At 38.3% G+C, this 17451-nt stretch overlaps 1 protein-coding gene across 1 annotated transcript in view; it reads left to right on the top strand.

Moving 5' to 3' along the window:
* Positions 1 to 17451, top strand: part of LOC135773587 (uncharacterized) — a 142218-nt gene that overhangs the window by 75406 nt on the left and 49361 nt on the right. The window contains exons 7-24 of the mRNA XM_065283256.2: positions 452 to 541; positions 4315 to 4392; positions 4530 to 4622; positions 7695 to 7861; positions 9992 to 10107; positions 10316 to 10422; positions 10561 to 10680; positions 12880 to 12975; positions 13080 to 13207; positions 13885 to 13978; positions 14060 to 14214; positions 14671 to 15022; positions 15119 to 15196; positions 15309 to 15470; positions 15674 to 15778; positions 15877 to 15972; positions 16060 to 16185; positions 16312 to 16464. Coding sequence (XP_065139328.1) covers positions 452 to 541; positions 4315 to 4392; positions 4530 to 4622; positions 7695 to 7861; positions 9992 to 10107; positions 10316 to 10422; positions 10561 to 10680; positions 12880 to 12975; positions 13080 to 13207; positions 13885 to 13978; positions 14060 to 14214; positions 14671 to 15022; positions 15119 to 15196; positions 15309 to 15470; positions 15674 to 15778; positions 15877 to 15972; positions 16060 to 16185; positions 16312 to 16464 — 2316 coding nt within the window. The remainder of the gene's footprint in view (positions 1 to 451; positions 542 to 4314; positions 4393 to 4529; positions 4623 to 7694; positions 7862 to 9991; positions 10108 to 10315; positions 10423 to 10560; positions 10681 to 12879; positions 12976 to 13079; positions 13208 to 13884; positions 13979 to 14059; positions 14215 to 14670; positions 15023 to 15118; positions 15197 to 15308; positions 15471 to 15673; positions 15779 to 15876; positions 15973 to 16059; positions 16186 to 16311; positions 16465 to 17451) is intronic.

The raw sequence follows: 17451 nt of genomic DNA on the forward strand, positions 1-17451 counted from the left end.
TGGTCACTGTGATCAAACCTTTGCAGAGTGACTCTGGTTATTACCTGCATGGGTTTCACAAGCACCCAGTTACCTGCTAACACCTCCCTCACCTGCCTTCCATGCATGTGTGCCACCCCTGATCCGTATCCCGCTTATATATTATTTTCTCTTTCAATTCTCACTGTTCTGTTTGGTTTGTCAACTGTTTGCAGATTTGTTTTTTGAGATTTCAATACATTCACAACAAGTTGCTAAGTCTTTGTATAAACTTTGTTAAGTGAGTCATATGTAAAGAGCTACCAGTATAAATATTTTTGTGTGAGAAAGATCTGTCCAGATGACCTTCGTCCATAATGTCCACAGAGGGAGGAAACATCTTAAAGGGATAGCTTCACCCAAAAATGATTCATGTCAAGTCTGTTCCTTAGGGTCATTCATAATAATTACAATCTTCTGATTTCTTTCTCAGGCCCAGCGACACATCACAGATCTGTATGAGGATCTCCGAGATGGACACAGCCTCATCTCCTTGCTGGAAGTGTTGTCTGGAGAGACACTGGTAAGTGTCAGAATTTCCATCCGCAAAAACCTGTTGAAAACCCAGTACCAAACCCTCCCAACATCAGTCTGATATTCTGCTTTGCAAGGCTGGCTAAGTCTCTCTCTACCTGGATCTGCTTTCTTAACACAAGTCCCTCCTCTTCCTGTGTTCTCTTACCTTTTTAATCTGCTTCTGATTGGATGTTTCTGTTTGGTTAACAGTCCTAAATTTGTGTTTTTTGCATGCAATGCTGACTCATGCACTGCAAAACATCATTGTCCTAATGGGTGTTTTGTCTTATTTCAGTAAAAATGGCTAAACATCTTTAAAACAGGATTTATGTGTATCTGGCTTGATGAGTGTAGTTTTTGCCAATGTACAGGATGTAGACTCGTACCATGAACACTATTTGCTATTGATATTCAGACATTTTCACTGCATCCGAATCGCCTACTTTCATACTATATAGTAGGCGAAAAGCAGTAGGCGAGGCAATAAGTATGTCCGAATTCATAATATTCGAAAAGTACACGGATGACCTGCTACTTCCGCAAGATCCTGAAGTGTCATTCGATTGACACTTTACTGTCCCGTGAGCCCCTGGGAAAGAAGTTTTCCAACGATGAAAAAGCAGATACGTTGTTTTATTAAAATTTGTTTGAAAGCGGTAACGCAGCTCTTTTCAAATGCATATACATATAAACCAAGCGTGCCGCAAAAGCCCTGAAAAGTGAAGCCAAAACGTCTCGATCGCCCCCCAGTGACTGGTCCCAGTATAGGTCATAAACCCTGCCTCCCCATGTTATTCAATGGGACTTGAGACCAACTAAAAAAATTAATTACACTTCAATTATCTTTTTTCCGAAGCTGTTTTCTGTCATTTACTGTAGTTTTTATTATGCTGATGTAAATTCAAATGTTTGTTTTTAAAATAGGTTTGTGTTTAGTTAGTTATTTAATGATATAAAAACGGTGGTGTCACGTCATGATTGACAGCTGTGATATCGTGTGATATGCGCATTCTAGGAGAGCGAGGGCGGGGTTTTGACTTCGCGGCTTCCCTTCCTGCTCACTACTGCGCATGACTGGTCCCGAAATCGCTATTGAGCAGACTCAAGACCCAAGATGTCAGCGCCATATCGGGACACTGGCGGCTTCACTTTTTACCAATGGAAGAGAGCGAACAGGCGTCGTCCATCTTTTTTTACAGTCTATGATATAAACAGTTGTCCCTTGTGGTTAAATTGTGTATACCAGGTAACTTCTGACTTGTTGTTATCACAACGTATGTCACGTGATGTATCAACATGGCGGATGTAATACGTCCATATTCATTCATACTATCCTTATTCATACTATATAGTGTTTTAACGGTCGATGAGTAGATACTTTATCTGATTCTGTATCATACTGTCACATTATGCGATCTCAGACACTGCAGGTTTTTTTGTGTTACCAGAAAAAAACTAACATATACAGTACTGTGCAAAATTCTTATGCTTCGTTCACACCAGCCACGGTAGAGGCGTCAAGCGCGAGTAATTTCAATGTTAAGTCAATGTGAAGCCGTGTTGAAAGCGCATCTGGAGGTCTCACGCCGCGAATAAGGAGTTTAGCACGGCGCGGTAGACGCTTCCCACGCGAGTTGAAAAATTTGAACTTTGGCACAAAAACACGCTGCGATAACCAATCAGGAGCTTGCTCTAGAAGTGACATGATTACAGGAAGTGAACGGAGTCGCAGGAGCCCCTCCAATGACGCAAATTTCCGCATGAATGTCTCGATGACTAGAATTTCATACGCAGGTTTCACGCGCGAATGAAGCGAGTAAACTCAAAATGTTCAAGCGACAAACTAGACACGGTAGACGCCAATTGACGCCTCAAACACGCCTGATGTGAACCCACAGTTAGGCCACCATGCCAGGATTAGATTTGTTGTTTTTGCAATCTCATAGTGATCATATATAATTATTTCTCAGTGTCTTTAATAGAATACATCCAGAAATTACAGGAAATGTGTATGTAGTCAAGTATTTAGGGTAAACTCCCCTTCAACTTGAGCAATAGCAGGAAACTGCAGGATCTCTTAAACCTAAATAAAATTAAATCCTAATTTCACATTTTAAAGAAATTCGTCTTTTTACTTCATTCTGCTCAAAAAAGCTCAATATGTGTTTAGTGCCAAGAGAGGTCAAACTAAACACCGACAATGCCTAAAGAAGACATTTAGTCCTGAAAATTTCATTTTGTAAATTTTGTGTATATATTTCCTGTATTTTCTGTTTGTATCTTAATAATAGATTGAAAAATAAATATGGATGTAGATTAAAACTTCTAAAACAACAAGTCTGGTGAGGGTGGCATAAGACTTTTGCACAGTACTGTGTTTGTTAAGAAAAAATTTTATGCATTTAGGAGTATTTGTGAGTATTTTATTAAACAAAACCTATGATTTTTAAATATAGCAATAATAAAGGCCCGCCTTATTCAAAATGTCACTAGGGTGAAAGCAAACCAAAATTTTGAAATGTGCGAATGATACAAATAAGCCACCTTGTAAAATATATATAAATTGCTGTGAAATTGTTTTGCGTGGCCTCAAATGCATTTAGACGAAAAGAAGAAAAGTGATTTTTTGCGGTGTGACATAAAGCTCTGTATGAACAGTGGAGTGAACCACACATACAGAAGTTTATCTGCCTCGTCTCTTGGTCTTCCCGTCTTTTAACTGTGACTTTGCTGTGACTCTGCATTGCGTCTCTCGCTCCTTTAACACATTAACAATCTTAAATTTTCTGCCTCAGTTTCAACTCTGCACCGGTTTGACCCCCCTTGACCATTCCTTTTTCAACTACCTGTTTGCTCACCTCTGCCCTGACCTTGACCCCTTTGCCTTTGCCTCCTCTCTTGCGATGCTCTTGCTGTGGTAGCCGAGGGAGCGCGACTGTGTCAGGAACTCGCGGTTGGTGAGTTGGGTCTGAAAACTTTCGGCTCGCCTCCCTGGGCAGGGGGGTGAGGCATGTGTCAATGCCAGGGGACCTGTGATGTGCATGATGTCACTTCCTTTGTCATGTTGCTTGTTGACAATGCTGACCCACTCACTCCATGTTAAGGATGGTAAAAATTTGCTAAATGCAATGCATTCAATGTCAGGGAACCACTATCTGACACAATTGTATATTGTAAGTTAGTTTAGTTTTTGCTATTTGATTTCATTTATGTGTTCATATTTTACGTTCACATTTATGCATTTGGCAGGCGCTTTTATCCAAAGCGACTCACAGTGCATATAATCTGTAAATTTTTCAGTACGTGTGTTCCCTAGAAATCAAACCTGTGGTCTTTTGCATTTCTCATGCAGTGCTTTACCAATTGAGCCAGAGGAACATGCCTTCTCATGTTTGCAAACATGAGATTTTTTATCATCTACATTGAAACCCAAGTGACATCATGCACTGCAAGCCAATAAGATCCTCACAGCTTTAGGTTTTGATTGGCTGTATGTTTAGATGACTGATTGACACACGTCATTGCATGTGCATCCTCCCTGGACCATGGCTCTCACAATAATGAAAACAATCTAGATCATAAAGGTTATGATCCTTAGTTAAATATTAGACTGTAGCTACATATTACTGTAGTTTAGTGATTTATTTCCAGAATGTGTCACAATGAAAAATTTGAGTTGTTTATTTAAGCTAGGATTTATCATAAAATCATATTTCCTCATGATTGCATATAACGCTCTGGTAGCTTATCATTGTGATAATCTTTTCACTTTCCTTCTAGCCCAGAGAGAAGGGCCGTATGCGCTTTCACAAACTACAGAATGTACAGATCGCACTGGATTTCCTCAAACACAGACAGGTAAAGTAGACCAACGTCCCACAAACAATTTATACGTTATATAACAGGGTCTGTCCCAGTATGTCTGGCCATCAAGAGGTCCTAGGGCTATAAATGTTCAAAGAGGATTTCTCAGAATAATGCATTGTGCATTGCAGGTGAAGCTGGTAAACATCAGAAATGACGATATCGCTGATGGAAATCCGAAACTTACCCTCGGGCTGATATGGACCATCATTCTTCACTTCCAGGTCTGGTGTACCAGCTATCACACCCCATTTACCCCGAGCAGGCACACTTCAATTATTTCTTACACGCTCATTTTGGTTTTAGTTCACGTGCACAGATTTTCATATCCCTTTATGTGTTGTTTCTAGTGGCATAGTAGGGATCTGTTCAGGCTCGTGGTTGGGTTTAATGTATCATGTAGTCTTATTGATATGAAGATCAGTTTCCCCACATACAAAACCACTTCTGCAAGGATTGCAGTTTGTACAAAAACGATGTTAAGCCTCAAGGGGTGAATCAAAACACCTGCAGAACAGCAAAGTGTTTTTTTTTTTTGCTGTATTTTCATGCATGGTTCAATTGTGCATGATTTGGATTTCCCTTCACAGAAAGAATGTTAGACAAAACATTGAAAAGAATGAACAGGAACTGGCTTTTTGTGCCCAGTGTAGACTCAGTGCCAAGACAGTCTGGTATCTTTGCATTCCTGCACTACGTTTTCTGTGCCAGTTTGGTTTCTTTATCCAAAAAACAGCAACTTTCTTTGATGTAACAGCAGGTCTGCAGGGGATTATGGGCCGGCACCATGTGCATTTCAGTTGGTGACTCACATTTCCCCAAAGGAAGGGGAAGTGGGTGCACTGGCATGGGGCTTTGGTGACTCATGAGACCAATCATGCTTTTTTGGTTTTGTGAATGTGCTTTTATATTTCTTTTCTTTTTTTTCAAAATAAATATCTTATGATTTTTAATTAGTGAAATCACCAGATTTAGGAAGTACTAAAGCAGCAATACATTTTCATGAAATGCACACAAAAATGCTTTGCGATTTTTCTTCATTTCCATGGAAGAAGGAATATTGTTTGTCCAGATTTTAATACATATTATATGTACAACTCTATTTGCAAACCTGTGAGTTTTCTTTATCAATTTCTTGAGTAAATGGACAGATCCTGCTTTCTAATCCTTCATTAGAAGACACATTTAATGTCTCTCCTGGTCTTGTTAAGCTATGCAGAGAGGGTGGAGACCAAGTTTCCATAATGTCTGAGTCACTGTGGACATCCTCGGTACAAGGATTCTGAATTTTTAGACCCACTAGACTTTCCTGCAAAACTGGACTTTTATGGCAAGTTTGATTTTAGCCATTGAGTGGTTGGAGCCCAAAGGGAAATCTTGTCAATGAGTCACCAGGGGAACATACAGGACGCATGCAAAATTGCAGACTAAAAATTGAACAAGCCATTTATTGTAAGCAAATCTTATGATCACTGCTCACCACAATGTTTGCTTTTAGTATCTTGGCAACAGTGAGGGTATTTTAGGTAAAGTTTTTATCTCCTACCTAAATTATTAAAGGGACACTCCACTCCACTTTAAAAAAAATATGCTCATTTTCCAGCTCCCCTAGAGTTAAACATTTGATTTGTACCTTTTTGGAATCCATTCAGCTGACCTCCGGGTCTGGCGGTACCACTTTTAGCATAGCTTAGCTCAATCTATTGAATCTGATTAGACCATTAGCATCGCGCAAAAAATAACCAAAGATATTTTTGGATATTTTCCTATTTAAAACTTGACTCTTCTGTAGTTACATCGTGTACTAAGACTGACAGATAATTTAAAGTTGTGATTTTTTTAGGCTAAAAATGTTTAGGCTAATATGGCTAGGAATTATACTCTCATTCTGGCGTAATAATCAAGGACTTTGCTGCCATAACATGGCTGCAGCAGGCGCAATAATATTACGCAGTGCCCGAAAATAGTCCTCTGCTATTGAAAGTTATTAAGGGGACTATTTTCATGCGCTGCGTAATATCATTGCGGCTGCTGCAGCCGTGTTATGGCAGCAAAGTCCTTGATTATTACGCCAGAATGAGAGTATAGTTCCTAGCCATATTTGCCTAGAAAATCACAACTTTTAATTTTCCGTTGGTCTTAGTACACGATGTAACTACAGAAGAGTGAAGTTTTAAATAGGAAAAATATCCAAACTCTTTGATTATTTTTTAGCGCGATGTTAATAGTCTAATCAGATTCACTGGATAATGCTAAGCAATGCTAAAAGTGGTAGTGCCAGGACTGGAGATCAGCCTCATGGATTCTAAAACAGTAAAAATTAAATGTTTAACTCTAGGGGAGCTGGAAAATGAGTATATTTTCAAAAAAAGTGGAATGTCCCTTTAAATGTCATGTCATTTTTGTCCGAACAGCATAGGATGGTGTTTTATTATTAGACACGTGACACATTTACAATCTTTATTTTTTTAAATTATACTACCTCAGTGATCGTCACTATTGCACATTTTGGCACAAAATACTGAAAGACTTTGACTGTTGCCATCATAAGCTTGATTTTATGTGACATTTTGCCCCTCATTATTCATTTTTCTTTATTTAAAAAAGTTTATTTTTGTTCATTTCTTGTTGTAAATGTTCCAGTTGGGACAGAGATTGTGCCATTTTCAAAAAGTTTAATTACATGTTAATGTTATATTTTGGTTGCATTTGTACGTAAAAATGTAACTTCTTAACTAGGTACATAACATAAAAATATCCATAAATTAATTGAATCAGATTGAATCATAATGGCATCGAAGAAGCATTTGATGTATCGTCAAAAATCGCATTGCCGGCAGAGAAAAACGGTATTGTATCGATTCGTAATGAACTGTCTGATTTACACCCCTACTTTAATTTAAATAAGGATGAATGGTTATACACTGTAAAACACAGAAAAAACACAGTAATAGACAGTAAAACAGTTATGTGCATATGATACATTTTGACTATAAAATTTTTGTTAACTCGAGTGGCACAATGCCTCAGTGGTCCCCGGTTTGAGCCTCGGCTGGGTTGTGAGATCTTTCTGTGTCACCGTGAGTTTACTCCTAGTACTCCAGTTCCTCCCACAGTCCAAAGATGTGCAGGTTAGGTGGATTGGAGATGCAAAATTGTCCTTCCCCAACTTGTGTTGATTAACTTGTCTAGATTAACTTGCCATTTTAGCATGAATATCAATGGAAATAAACAAACAAAACTATAGTTAGCTCCCCATTCTGCAATTCTTGACTGCCTTTTCTTAACCCCACCAGATCTCTGACATCCAGGTGAACGGTCAGTCAGATGACATGACCGCCAAAGAGAAGCTGCTGTTGTGGTCTCAACGCATGGTGGAGGGCTACCAGGGCCTGCGATGTGACAACTTCACCACCAGTTGGAGAGATGGGAAACTCTTCAACGCCATCATCCATAAACACAGGTAAGAGAAAGTGCATGGCTTAGCGGTTAGAATGAGCCATGTGAGATGCAGACTTTTGGAGAAAGCCCAATTTTCCAAATCTTATTAAAAACAGCACCTAAGAAATGTGAAATAGCTGGTATGAATATTTCAGCAGACAAGTTTATTTATGAGTTCACGTTCAAACCTGCTGCTGTTTATGAGTTGTCAGTCAAAGGCCCTTTCAGCCCTTTCTGGTCCTATAAATTAGGTACTAATTCCTGGCTTTCACTAAACACTAAGGATTAGACAAGAAACGACCTGTCACCATCATAACTCAAGGTTGACCAACCAATTAACGCCATCGTGTGCATATTTTGCAGTCGAACATGAGGGCAACAGCAAAAACCAAAATCTGTTATGCAATAATTTGGGAATGTTGATTTGTAAGAGTCTCTCTCTGTATGTCTCAATCACAACGAGCTTCACATTAGTTGTGGAATTCCTCGGGATTAAGTTCAAGTATGCTCGAATTACCACTTCTGATTAGAAACAGAAATCCCGAAATGTGGGCGTAACAGGTTCAGTTTTGAAAGGATACCCGCAGGGCGTGTTAAATCATTCAGCATGTAGCTGCATAACTCAGTTGTACTGTACTTAGTGCTCTCAGGCACCAAATTAACATCCAGATGACATTTGAGCAAACGAGGAGCAGTTCGCTTTCTCTCTCGCTTGCAACTTGAAAAACACTTAAAGATTAGTATGTCAAATGAAACGCCATTGGATGGTCCCGGGATTGCATTGGAGTTACTTCAAAGAGAAGATGGACAGCGTTTTTATGAGGAGCAGAAATGCTGATCTGGACTGCAGAATGGCTCTGAACTTTTAATTGGGAAGAACATCAAAGTAGTTATTCAATTATATGCACTTTCCTCAAGATGTTCAGTCTAAAGAAGAAAAAGTTTCGCAACAGGAAGAGCAGCAGAAGTTTGTCCAGCCATGGATCCGTCAGCGACCTGGACGATCGAGTTATCATGCTGTGTGAAGATGTCCCGTCAAAAATTTATTTAGATCCAGGCCAAGAATCCATCAGCCCAGGAGCCGTCTCAAACAAAGGATCCCAGAGTGAAGTTGTCAAGCATGGCATGGACCAAAAGCTTTCCTCTTTCAATAAAGAAGAGTTTTCCTATAGAAAGGTGTTTGTCTCGGAGACGGATGGTCCCTGGGTTCAGCCGTCCTACCTGCTCACACAGAAAGTGCAATTTTACTTTTGTATCTTCATTGTAGCTTTGCAATTTAATTACAGTCTTGTTCTAACTTAGTCTTGTTTAATATGAGAAGCATTATTAGAAATAGCCAATAAAGTCTCTAAATCAAACAGGGTTATAGAATAACAACTATCTAATAATATCTAAACCATTATTAGTTATCATCCTACAGTGCATGTTTAAAAAAAATCTAATATTTATGTTTTTGACACAGAAACAAAATGCTTACTCAAATACAAACTTGTAGCTGTGAACAAAATGATTTGGTTTGCTGAACTTTTGTTTTTATTAGTCTTTACAGATTTTAAGAGGTTGCATGTGGTATTTTACTCTAATTGTTTTTTGGCATGTTTCCTTGCTGTTTTTACTGTTGAGTGAGTATTAAGTCACAGTATTAAGTTCTTAAAAGACAGATCCGTCCTGGCTTTGCCTGCACAGGCACTGGCTCATCACCTGGGTTTTCATAGCCTCCAGGTTTGGGCAAGCAATGTGTAAAATGTACGATCCATTATCGCCAAGCATGAATGTTAGCTATGTGTTCAAATGAGATCAGAAAAAATTCTAAGGAATTATGCCTGTGGGATTTTTTTTTTTTTTGGAAAACGTTCCTAGAAAATGTGTATGTACAGTAGGTACAATGTTTATATCAAAATGAGATTTAACACTGTAGGCAACATCATAACAAGCTGTCATACCAATCAAGTGTTAAATCTCATGTTAAATGAATTGTTATACAGTGTTGCAAACACAGATAATTATACTGTAAATTTGACTACTGTTTATTAGCTCACTTATTTTTCAAGTCATACTTTTATTTACCATTTCTAGTATATTACTAAAACAATAATAATGACCACATATGTGTCAGTGTCTATAACTGATTTCTTTTCTTGTGTTTCAATAGGCCGAATTTGATTGACATGAATAAGGTCTACCGACAGACCAACCTGGAGAATCTGGAGCAGGCCTTCAGCATTGCAGATAGAGACCTGGGCGTCACCCGCCTGCTGGATCCTGAAGGTAAATAAAGGAAGATCCTTCTGGATTTACCTTCAAAAAAATTTATTTTGTCTGCTAGCTTAGAAGAGATGTTATTGTTAACTTGGTGTAGTTTCATAGTCTCATAACTGGTTGTAGTTGCTTTTCTATCTATTGATTGTTCCTTTATTCTTGCTGAATTTGTATATTGTATATAACCAAATGTACATTCGTATGGTTGTTCCTGCAGATGTGGATGTGCCACACCCAGATGAGAAGTCCATCATTACGTATGTCTCCTCTATCTATGACGTTATGCCCAGAGTTCCTGAAGTTCAAGATGGAATCCAGGCCAATGTGAGTCATTTAGATTTATTATAAATAAATTATTTATGTTTATATTATCTTATTTGAGTTGCTGCAAAATTTGCAGCTTGTAAATGTGTAAACCACAGTCAGTTAAATGTTGTTTTACATCCTGTATGACGTGTACAGGAGTTAGAGTTGCGCTGGCAGGAATATTATGAGCTGGTGACCATGATAATCCAATGGATCAGACATCACATCATGGTGTTTGAAGAAAGGAAGTTCCCAACCAGCTACGAGGAGATTGAGGTTAGTCATTGTGTTTGTCGTACAGTAGTATCCATTAGTGTTGTAGTCAAGACCACCTAAACCGAGTCCAAGTCATGACCAAGACCAAGACAGGCCGAGACCGAGACAAGACCAAGACTTTAAAGCAGGGGTGTCAAACTCATTTTAGGCTGCGGGCCGGATGGTAAATAATGCCACGAAGTGCGGGCCGGATAATTTTTTTAAACCTTAGTGTGCTGATAATTCTGTTAAAATTAACTAAACAAACCAATTAATTAATTTGTTTAGCAAGAAAACCAGAGAAACACACAGCTCTGTGAAAACTACATTTCATAAGGTCACACTCATACTGTATATTATACACACAAATTTACATCTGAACAAAACCCACTGGCCTTATAGGTTGAAAAACTTTAATTTAACTTCTTTTGCCTTAAAATTGCCAAAATTATTTATAAACCATTCACTTTTCTTTGGAATATATTTGTAATGAGAACAGTCATTTAGAAAATGCTAGATGGGGCAGTGTCCCAAACCAAAAATGGCACTGTGGGGGGTGGTACTATTATTATGGTTTTAATAAAGTATTATAAATATTATGTGTTATATTACTAGCATCAACTTAGACATGTGATTATAATGGGAAATATAATAACAAGAATTAAAGTTTGACAATCTGCTAAATATTCAATATGATTTACCGGCTGGCTTGATGGAGCTTTGAATCCATGTTTGCAATGTTGAACTGCTGCTAAAAGCCTCTCTTTCCCTTCTCTGTCGTTATTTTCTGAAGGCATTGGTGTTTTTGTATTTTTTGTTTACAAAGTGTGCCAACAACAGCGAATTTAGTGTTTATATTAACTTAGATCTGATCAGGAACATTAAATCGATTAGACAAGCATTGTAACGTTAATAAGAATGTGGATATTTTGTTTTTGTTAGCTTGCTAAGTTGTTAGCACTTTTAGAACACTGACAGCAAATCATTACCGGAAGAAATACATAAACATACTTACAAATTACTAATTCTGCGGTTTAACAACTGATATAATGTAATGAATCTACCTGTTAATTCAACGAACTTCGGAAACTGTCGTCTTCGCTCTCCAGGCAGAGAGTGGACACAGAGATGCTGTGGAGCGGGCGGGAAAACACGAAGTGGATTACCAGAATCGGTGGATCTTTAGCGGAGCGGTAACAATAAAACGGCAAGATTTTTGGGCACCGTGCTTGCTCTATGTTCCGCGTTTTGCTGCTTTCCGCAAGTCTCTCATATTAAAAACGAACTAGACACCCGCCTAAAAGGGTTTTTAAAATATGTATTTAATATTTAATAATACTGTATAAATCAACACGCGGGCCGGATTGGACACCTTTGCGGGCCGTATCCGGCCCGCGGGCCACATGTTTGACACCCCTGCTTTAAAGGGTCGAGACCGAGTCAAGACCAAGACAGGCCGAGACCAAGTCAAGACCAAGACCATTGCACGTCACTGCATTAAAACACTGATGATAAAATGTGGAATATGCATATAATTAGGCACTTCTTGTCTGTGTGCGTGTGTGCGCGTGTGCGCGTGTGTGTGTATGCCTTCAGAGAAGTTGATAAAATATTCAAAGGCATTGCAGATATGTGGGAATTTATCTTTGTCTATAAGCAAATAAAAGTGAACAAACACTAAAGAGCTGAAATCAAATTAACCATTTATTCTGAACTGTCTTTCCATGGCTTGCCATTCACTTAACACAATGCAGGTGTTTTTAGTAATAAAATTAGAAAAACTGTCATTGGGAGAAACTTAAACAATGCCAACATCATATGCCAAACCTGAATAAACTGCATAAAATTAATGATAAAAAAAATGTGTGATGTGCAATCAGTTGTGGTCTTGACCGGTCTTGAAATAAAATTCCAAGACCTCTTTGTCCGAGACGAGACGAGTAAAAATGCGGTTGATTCCAAGACGAGACCAAGACCTTTAAAAAGTGGTCTTGAGACTGGAGAACTACAACACTAGTATCCATATTATCTGCATGCATAACTACGATTTGGTACCGTAATGCTGATTTTTTTAAACATAAAAAAGAAAAATAATATTAACATAAATGCTTTTTATTGTTGTGACCATAAATGCAATGCATACCGCTATCCTGCAAGAAGTCAAATAAAATGATGCCCATTTAATTTTAAAATGGCTGTTTGGCTTCTTTTTCTTTGTAGGTTCTTTGGCGCCAGTTTCTAAAATTCAAGGAGACTGAATTGCCTGCAAAGGAGATGGACAAAAATCGCTCCAAGCTTATTTACAAGTCATTCGAGGTATAAAATTCACTTTAGTAGTTCACTTCAATGAGGCACATTTGTGAGTTTCCCTTAAATGTTTGATCAATATTTAACTTTTTTATGGGGCTTTTTGGTACCAGGGTTCTGTACAGGTTGGTCAGGTCAAGGTTCCGCCCGGTTACCACCCCATTGATGTGGAAAAAGAGTGGGGTCGTCTGCATGTGGCCATACTGGAACGAGAGAAACTCCTGCGCTCGGAGTTTGAACGGTGAGATGGTGCTTTTTCTTAATATGTCTATTAGCTTCTCATAAGTTACATTCTTGTAGTAAAAGGGTATAATTTCTACTGGTTTGTGATATAAAACAGCAAAATAGTATCACAGTTCTTTTTAAAACTCCTTTTTCAATCTGAATTTTGTTTGGAGAATAAATCATACAATTCAAAGACTATTATGAGATGTTTGAACAATGAATGTCTTTCATTGAAGTAGTGAATGTAAGGTTTTTTTTACAGTTTATATAAAAAGTAATGCATTTGTTTTGGAAAGTATTATTTGTCATGCGTTTGTTATTAGATGCAAACAAGGCGTCACTTTCAGAAAGGTTTGTCACAAGACGATCTGCTGCTCAGTTAGTGTTCAGTTAAGGCAGCGCTACAGAAAACATCAAATTTAGTGCGTCTCCACTTCAAAAAAAAAAACTTTGTGGACTGCGATTTAAAATTATTAGGATTATTAGTCATGGCTTTTCTCAATGACAGCTATGGACTGGAGTACCTGCTCCGTCCGACGAGGGTGTGAGTTGGTGCATCAACAGGAATGAATAAAAACTAAATTCTTTTTAGTGCTGCTGAATAGCTAAATCATATTTAGTTGGTTTTATTTTGGAGATATAGTGACTTAAATCTGTTCTAGAGTGTGTGACGGTCATGCATTATTTTTCCAGGTTGGAGCGTCTGCAGAGAGTAGTCAGTAAGGTGCAGATGGAGTCGGGTGTGTGTGAGGAACAGCTTAACCAGGTGGAAACACTGTTACAGACGGTAAGATACAGTCACACACACATTTGATTTAAAGGAGAAATCGGCAGGTTTTTTAATATTCATAATTTTCAACATTTGCAGGATATACGTCTTCTGAATGCAGGAAAACCCGTCCAGCACGCATCTGAGGTCGAGGTGGATCTGAACAAGGCCGAAAACATGATCCGATACCTTTTCAATGATGTGCAATTACTGAAAGATGGGCGCCATCTACAGGCAGAACAGATGTATAGAAGGTCAATATAATATTTTAATGTAATTTTCTAGTCCAGTATTTTCTAGAATGGAGGTGTAAAAGCAAAGATCATAAAGCTAACATATAAATAACCATGCATGTCATTATTGCAGTATTACCATTTTATCTAATTATCAAATGAGAAAATATCTCTTACTGTTTATGAAATTGCCTATGAAAACCCAGCTTTTTTCTACATAAAATCATCTTACATAATGAAAAGAACATTATGTGAAAAATAACCTTGATGTCTTTAATACTAAGTAATGTCAGGTCAAAGATTGAAATTAAACTTTGGTGCTCCAGATTTCATAATTAGATTACTTAACGAATATTAATTACATGCTACCAGTTTTGCATTAAATTTTTTGTACACTTTTAAGTGCACATACTGTAAAATAAAGCACAACCCAATCTCACACGATAACTCATCTTTCTCCTCTTTCTCATATCTCAGGGTTTACCGCCTCCATGAGCGTTTGGTGAACCTGCGCAGCGAATATAATCTCCGTCTGAAGTCCGGTGTGACGGTATCACAGGTGCCCATGACCCAGATGGCTATGACACAGGTCTCTCATGTCCAAACATTGCAGCAGTCTCCTCAACGCATAAGACCTGAGCTAGATGAAGTCACCCTCAAGTACATTCAGGACCTTCTGGCCTGGGTGGAAGAGAACCAGAGGCGGATTGATGCGGCAGAATGGGGTGAAGATCTCCCCACCGTGGAGTCTCAACTTGGCAGCCACCGTGGCCTTCATCAGTCTATAGAGGATTTCAAATACAAAATCGATCGTGCACGAGCAGACGAGGTTGGTGATAGCATATCTGTAGTACACATTTCTGTAATGCTTAGTAGAAACTGTCCTTGCCAAATTTGCATTTAACTGCAACTATTCTTTTTTCAGAATCAGTTGACTCCAGTCAGTAAAGGAGCCTATCGAGAATGCTTGGGCAAACTGGACCTTCAGTACGGCAAGCTGCTGGTATGTTTTTGAACTAAGCCTCAATCCATTTCTCCATCGATACTGTATACCATTTTCATTTCACTAATATGAAATGAAACTTTGGTTAATTTTTGTGGTTGTTTTTCCTCAGAACTCCTCCAAAGCTCGTCTGCGCAATCTAGATCAGCTGCATGCTTTCGTTGTAGCCGCCACCAAAGAGCTGATTTGGCTGAACGAGAAAGAGGAGGAGGAAGTAAACTACGACTGGAGTGACCGAAACTCAAACATGACCGCTAAGAAGGACAACTACTCAGTAAGCACATCTTAATTATACCTGCACTTATAAAAAAAATGCTAAAAATTCAACCTGTTGAACAACATTCTGACTGCTGTTTTTTGTATTAACAATATGCAGAAATGCAGCTGCAGTGATTATGGGAAAATGTCATGTACTTGCCACTGGAGGGCGCTATGATTACTTTTTTGTGATTATTTTATTCCTATGCCATGTTTTAGGGTTTGATGCGAGAACTTGAACAGAGAGAGAAGAAGGTCCACACAGTCCAGGTGACCGGAGACAAACTTCTGAAAGATGGCCATCCTGCCAGAAAGACTATTGAAGTATGAAATATTTACTATGTGTGCATTAAATTTTTGCATGTGGGTTACATTAAGTAAATGGGCATTAATAATGGCTATGTGTAAATGTTTCTCTGTAGGCCTTTACTGCAGCTCTTCAGACTCAATGGAGCTGGATCCTTCAGCTGTGCTGCTGCATCGAGACTCATCTTAAAGAAAACACAGCTTACTTCCAGGTACATCCATTGTCATGGTTTTAAAAGCACAGACGTTAAATTTGAACCATCAACTTTCAATCATCAACCAATTCTCTCATTCTACAGTTCTTCTCAGATGTTAAAGATGCTGAAGACAGAATGAAGAAGATGGAGGAGACGATGAAGAAGAAATATGTGTGTGAGCGTTCCATCACAGTCACACGGCTAGAAGATTTGCTACAGGATGCAGCGGTGTGTCTTTATATACATTTTCATGAGAAACCTGGTATAAGAATGTGTCCGTTTTGGAGAAATCAATCCCAGAATGCATTGCGATGAAACAGAGCTCATGTGTGTCACTGTTTGTTCGGCCTTCAGGAGGAGAAAGATCAACTAAATGAGTTCAAGACTCACCTGGAGGGTCTCAACCGGAGAGCCAAAACCATTATTCAGCTGAAACCGAGAAACACAGCGCACCCCGTCAAAGGCAAATTACCCATTCAAGCTGTTTGTGACTTCAAACAAATGGAGGTAAAGCAAAGACGGTTTCTCACATGATTCTACTTGTGCACGCATGGTAATAAAATGAATTGATTCTGATATCACAAGACTTTAAAAAAAATAAAAATGCACATGAATCAGGGTTCCCACCTGTCCTTGAAATCCTTGAAAGTTTGTGAATCTGGGGGAAAAAATTCAAGGCCCTGAGAAGTTTTTAGGAAAAAAAATCCATATTATTCCCTGTGTAGTGTAGGATAAGATCATAAAAATTCTAGACTTTTTAAGCACACATGAAAAACTGTTTGCTTTTAATGCTTATATCTTCTGTATTAGGGATGGGCATGATTAATCGACGATCGATAATTGATCGTCAAGAATTTAGTCGATGACGTTACTTTGTTATTGATTAATCGAATACTTTTTTTATCTAATATAGATTGCGTTGCCTAGCGTAGCGTGTGTCTTGAAGCAATTAAATTAATTTCACTGTGTGGCAGCAATTCAACATTTTACCACCAGGGTGCAATATTTGACACCATACTCCGTTATCTGTGACCTTCCGTTTTGATTTCAAAAAAATAATCATGAAGAGGTCATGATTTTTTGGAACAAATGAAGTCTCTGTTTAAGAATGCGGCTCGCAGCTGAAGGTTCTGCTGCTTTAGAGCACCGCATATTCAAGCGCATATATGTTCCGTTCGTCTAACTAAATGTAGTTTAACTGTTTGCCACAAGTTGATCTTGTAATAAAGGTCTCATGGAGGAAAACACGCTGTATTTTTGTATTCAACATTTTTGAATTATAAAAGTTAAATAATTATTTTTTATGATAAAAATATTAATGATTTATCGATAGTTGATGTTTAATTCTCCCCGACAATCAACTAAAAAAATTTAATCGAATGCCCATCCCTATTCTGTATGCGAATGTTGATTCATACCAAAATGCTTTTTTGCATAGTTGTGTTTGACACATAAAAACGTCTCGGGTTACGTATGTAACTGCTGTTCCCTGTT

The sequence above is a fragment of the Paramisgurnus dabryanus genome, chromosome 19, assembly GCF_030506205.2.
Source record: "Paramisgurnus dabryanus chromosome 19, PD_genome_1.1, whole genome shotgun sequence".
Lineage (NCBI taxonomy): Eukaryota > Metazoa > Chordata > Actinopteri > Cypriniformes > Cobitidae > Paramisgurnus > Paramisgurnus dabryanus.